The sequence below is a fragment of the Octopus bimaculoides genome, chromosome 23 (assembly GCF_046866305.1).
Source record: "Octopus bimaculoides isolate indiv1 chromosome 23, ASM4686630v1, whole genome shotgun sequence".
In the NCBI taxonomy this organism is placed as follows: domain Eukaryota; kingdom Metazoa; phylum Mollusca; class Cephalopoda; order Octopoda; family Octopodidae; genus Octopus; species Octopus bimaculoides.
In genome coordinates this window covers 23,636,185-23,642,087 of record NC_142950.1, presented here as the reverse complement: position 1 = coordinate 23,642,087, position 5,903 = coordinate 23,636,185, and the positions used below count along the sequence as shown (strand labels likewise).

General features: G+C 35.6%; 1 protein-coding gene across 4 annotated transcripts in view; it reads right to left on the bottom strand.

Moving 5' to 3' along the window:
* Nucleotides 1–327: 327 nt before the first annotated feature.
* LOC106882414 (monocarboxylate transporter 6) overlaps nt 328–5,903 on the bottom strand; it is an 87,309-nt gene continuing 81,733 nt past the window's right edge. For all 4 annotated transcript variants that reach the window (XM_052976014.2, XM_052976016.2, XM_052976018.2 and 1 more), the window contains 2 exons: nt 3,737–3,909; nt 328–1,896 (listed from right to left, as the gene is read on the bottom strand). In XM_052976014.2, the coding sequence (XP_052831974.1) occupies nt 1,736–1,896; nt 3,737–3,909 (334 nt within the window). In that variant the 3' untranslated portion in view covers nt 328–1,735. The remainder of the gene's footprint in view (nt 1,897–3,736; nt 3,910–5,903) is intronic.

Here is a 5,903-nt window from a genome sequence, read left to right as displayed (position 1 = left end):
TGCATTATTTATGCACACCTGAGTTCTTAAACATCCTACATAACATTGGTAGCATAATATAGTTACAAGGTGTATAGTTGTGTAACATCATCATATGGCTCTTAACCAGGCACTTTCAGTGCAAGAATCATGGACATTCCAACCAGAAACATATACTTCAGTCCTGATTTTCAATTGTTTTTTTTTCTTTTCTTCCTTCTCTTGAATATAACAAATATTAGAATAAAACAATAATTCTTGATCAAGAAATATTCTCTCTGCTTATCATTAACATCTAAACAGAGTGTGACTCTAAGAAGAGTGACTGCATTAAAGAAAAACTCAGTATTTTGTAGTAAATAAGTTATTTATTCAGAATATAATTTAGATATTTCTATAATAACAACTGTTTTCACCATAGTAACAACTGTTTTCACACTGCCATTCTCAAGATATTTTGTAACAGATTAACATCACAATATGTAATCACTCATGTGCAAACACATTCATACACACAACTTAAATGCTGGCCATATGAAATAGTTTAACTGGTGATCGACCTACCATTGCAAGTTCACCAGCTGGTAGCAGGAAATCATCATCTCACTGTATCAAAGGTCAAGACACTAACTTCTCTAATTGAGCAGGCTTATGATCAAACATATTCTAATCATAGACATCAGAAACAACATTGTTCCATGTAGCTTTCTTGATTTTGGAAGCTAGAATGTTAACTGAGGGAGATTTAGGCTGCTATTTCTAGCTATCCAGATGACCATATAGAAGTTCCCATTTACTCATTACTCTCAGTTAAACTGGCTATAACTGTCAGTTATGTGTTTGTCATACTTCAGCCTTTGACACTTGGTATAAAGTCGAGTGTCTTCTATTACAATCCTAGGCCAGCCAAAGCCTTGTGAGTGGATTTAAAGGTGGTGTATACAGTGGGAATTAGTGTAACACCATTATTATAAAGATCGGGTATATTAGAAATATTGGTGATAGAGAGAGTAGATTTCTAATCATTTGAGAGCTGGTTAATCCTGTGTGGCTGCTGGTGTAATCACTATTAATTGTAACTAGTACTATTATGAGTATCACCTTTATTTGCTTTTAACCTGCATGTTTGTTGTAATCATTTACTGAGACACTCACTGCACCCTAGGGCAAGTGAAGGTTCAGAGATGTTGAAATATAAGTGAAAGCTTGGGGAGGGGAAGAGGTGGAACAATAGTGAAATACCTCCATATATTGCAACACAGACATTTAAATTGATAGGGTTTTTCTAAGGATATGAGCAGCACTTGTCAGCACAAACCTTTAAATTTCTTTGAGACATGGCTGTTTAGCCCCAGGTTAACTTTGCTTGAAAAGACTTACAATGAAAAGTATTTCAGCCATGACCATTCCATCTTTTTAGAACTACCTACATTATCTAATTTGTACTTTCCTTATATAAGATGTGATTTGAGTAAGAATTGGCACCAAGTTATCAAAATATGCATATAGAGGTCGCACTATACGGGTCAATAGAGCTAATTATTGAGAACTGGGCTACCAACAGACACAGGTTATCTGATACTCAACTTGAATCTTGCATGTATTTTGATTGTCAGATTTGAAAAATATCTCTCACAGTTTATATCTAATGAATGTATATGCACACGTGTACATATATAAAAGTGATATGTAAATGATGTTACCAGGAAGTTTGAGTAAATGGGTTTAAAGCATAGCAACAACATTGCTGGGTTCATTAAACAGCCCTTTCTTCTGTCAAAGAGTCACATTTGTCCAACTTCAGAGGCCAGCCATTAAAATAGATATACACTGAAATTGGTATCAAGGCCAAACCACCAACAACACCTCCACAGTAGTAGCTAAAGTCATAGCTACCGGTCAAAGAACTAACTTCACCTGCAAATAGGAAACAATAAGAGTATTTTGTAAACGACATCAAAATTTTACAAATAAGTAATTCAAAACAATTTCATGTACATAACACACACATACACAACATTACTAAGTAACAATCCGGAGATAACAGCTCGATGTGAACTTGTTCAGGTTGATCAGGTGGCCTACTACATAGGGGTTTCCACCACTTGAAAGCAATTATGAAACAAGTTCAAATTGTATTAGTATTGTTGTTGTTGACATAGAAACACAATATGCACTATATTTGGCCCTTCTGTCCCCCATTAGTGACATGTCTCTTTGGACTTCTCAGAAAAAGTAACAATCTCCCATGAAAACTCTAGGGTAACAGACAACTGGACTGGCCTAACAAACTACATATAATTAGATATAAATATATATAATATAATGATAATAATATTAGGGATAAAAATCCAAATTTACAGGGAAAAATTCAATTTAATTTAATTTATCAAAATTAAAGTTAAATTAAATTTCACAATATATATATAAATATATAATTTAGAGAAAAAAACCACAATTATTGAATTCATCCATGAAAATCCACAATCACATATAGAAAAATATAATAAGTAAATACACTAAAAAGACCTATAATAAAAATCAAAAAAGTACAAAGTAATAAATATTAAAATAATAATAAAATAATAATAAATATTAAAATAATATTTATTACTTTGTACTTTTTTGATTTTTATTATAGGTCTTTTTAGTGTATTTACTCATTAAATTTTTCTATATGTGATTGTGGATTTTCATGGATGAATTCAATAATTGTGGGTTTTTTCTCTAAATCATATATTTATAAATATATATATATATAAGTGCATGGCTGAGAGTCGGGCTCACAGCCACAAGGTAGTGATTTCAATTTGCAGGTTGGGTTGTGTTGTGTTCTTGAGCAAGACACTTTATTTCACATAGCTTCAGTTCATTCAACTGTAGAAATGAGCTGCGACATCACTGGTGTCAAGCTGTATTGCCCTTTGCCTTTCCCGTCGATAAAACTGTGGCATGAAGAAAGGAAGCTGGTATGCATGGGTGACTGCTAGTCTTCCATAAACAACCTTGCCAGGACTTGTGTCTTGAAGGATAACTTTCTAGGTGCAATCCCATGGTCATTCATGACCGAAGGGGTGTCTTTATTTTTTATCCTCTGTGTGTATGTGTGTATATATATAAGAGGGGGTGCTAGAAAGTTCCTGTCTTTAAGGGTATTGTAAAAGGCCTGGTCGGAGGCCCAACCTTCCAAGTTCATTTACAGGGCTTAGAAAAACTGAAGGACAATAAATGTGTGAATCTGAGAGGGAAATATGTTGAATAAAATCATAATTAACTGATCCTCCTGTATTTTCTATTATCCAAAGCCAGGAACTTTACAACACCCCTTGTCTCATCATCATCATCATCATCATCGTTTAACGTCTGTTTGCCATGCTAGCATGGGTTGGACGATTGTGTATATGTGTGTGTGTGTGTGTATAGTCTGCGCTTCTGTTATAAGATCAACAAAAAAATATTCCATCCAGTGAGAGATAAATATCATTTAATGTACACAGTATAAAGATGTGAGCTACCAATAGTTTCATGCTTTGGAGAGGCATTCAGAAATAGGGAGAAAAATGAACTGTACAATTTTAAGTAAGCTCATTTGGAGTTTAAAAGATAAAGATACTAAATATGACATTGAATGCCAGTGATTATGTTTACACTTTTTCATAAAACTAGTGTTATAGCTTATGTTGTGTCCCAGCATTTCCAGTCCCATTGACTGAAGCCAGTAAAATAAGAAAAAGAATATGTATTAGAAATGACTCACCAACAATTGGTCCCAAAAGGGCTACAGAAATTCCCCACAGACTGAGAGTGTACCCAAGTGCCTGTGAATATTTTTCCATTGGCACTAAGTCAATCAAAGACAACATGAAGTAACTGAAGCGTAGACCAAATATAATCCCAACCGTTGCAACCATTGCCATCAGACTATAAAAGCTGAAACCGAAAAAAAATTCATGATTGAAATTGTTAAATCATATCTAGAAAAAATATTGATTTTTAAGACATCAGACCCCAAATTTAGAGCATGGGAATGTTCTGTTATATTGACCCAAGTACCTTAGTAGTAATGCATTTTATTGTTCATATTACTCTTTTACTTACATTATTTACATTTGACGGATATTTGCCCTCATATTGTTTGTTGTTAACACGTTTCAGCTGATATACCCTCCAGCCTTCATCAGGTGTCTTGGGGAAATTTCGAACCTGGATTCTCATTCCTAACGATGTTACTATTATTATATTATTATTATTATTACTATTATTAATCAGGTCGCTGCCGTGAATCGAACTCGGAATCTTGGGGTTAGTAACCCACGCTCTTAACCACTACGCCATATGCCCGTGGGCAATTATGGAGTGAATTTTGGGGCTTTTAAATCTATTATTTTTCTATCCTTCCTCAATACCTGTTCCCATATGCTATTCATATCTGCACTCGGTCTGCTTAGGAGGTTGTTGTGTCCTAGCATATGTGCTGCTTCTTTTAGTTTTCGTATTTTCCAGTGTTGTTCCCTGTCTATTATTTTAACTTCATCCCACAGGGGGAGGTGGTCTCCATTTTGCCATACATAATCAGCTATACCCGATTTATCAATATCACTTCGTGTCACAGCTTTGCGATGTTCTTCTACCCTTATTTTGAGGGGGCAACATGTTTCGCCTTTGTATAACCTACCACAGCTGCATGGGATGGAGTACACACAGTTTTTGGTCATATTCTCTTCTGTTGGTGGTTTTACCCGAAGGAGATATTTGCGAAGTGTTGTATTGCTCTTGAATACTGCCCTGATGTCATATGGGCCGCATATCTTTTGTATCTTTTCGGAGAGGCCTTTCACATAGGGTAGACAGACTGTAGACAGTTTATTGGTTTCATCCTCTCTTTTCTTCATAATTGGAGTAGATAGTATGTTCTTGGGGTAGTTGTTTCTTAATAGATTGTTACTGAGCTTGATCATTTCTTTGTGGTGGGTATCACGATCACTACTTATATTCTTTGCTCGATGTTTTAGGCACTGAGCAATTCCTCTCTTTACACTGTATGGATGGTGGGAATTGAAGTTAAGGTATCGTCCAGTGAAGGTTGGCTTGCGATATACGGATGTCCTGAATCCATACTCGGTGCATGTTCGATTCACGGCAGCAACCTGATTAATAATAGTAATAATAATATAATAATAGTAACATCGTTAGGAATGAGAACCCAGGTTCGAAATTTCCCCAAGACACCTGACGAAGGCTGGATTGTATATCAGCTGAAACGTTGTGTTAACAACAAACAAGATGAGGACAAATATCCATCAAATGTAAATAATGTAAATAATTCCTCATCTCTTAAATATAGAACTGTACTCTTTTACTTGTTTCAGTCATTTGACTGCGGCCATGCTGGAGCACCGCCTTTAGTCGAGCAAATTGACCCCAGGACTTATTCTTTGGATGCCTAGTACTTATTCTATCGGTCTTTTTTGCCGAACCGCTATGTTACGGGGACGTAAACACACCACCATCGGTTGTCAAGCGATGTTGGGGGGACAAACACAGACACTCAAACATATACACACACATACATATATATATATATATATATAAATATATATATACGACGGGCTTCTTTCAGTTTCCATCTACCAAATCCACTCACAAGGCTTTGGTCAGCCCAAGGCTATAGTAGAAGACATTTGCCCAAGGTGCCACACAGTGGGAATGAACCCAGAACCATATGGTTGGTAAGCAAGCTACTTACCACACAGCCACTCCTGCACCTCGTTCATATTAAGAAGTTTGCTTTGTTTCTGTATGATTTTTCATTTATCCAATCCCTGCCTCTATCCACTGACATTTTAATACATATTTTCGATAAAGGACATACAAGGGGGTGCTGAAAAGTTCATAGCTTTAAGAGTGTTATGAAAAGCCTGGTT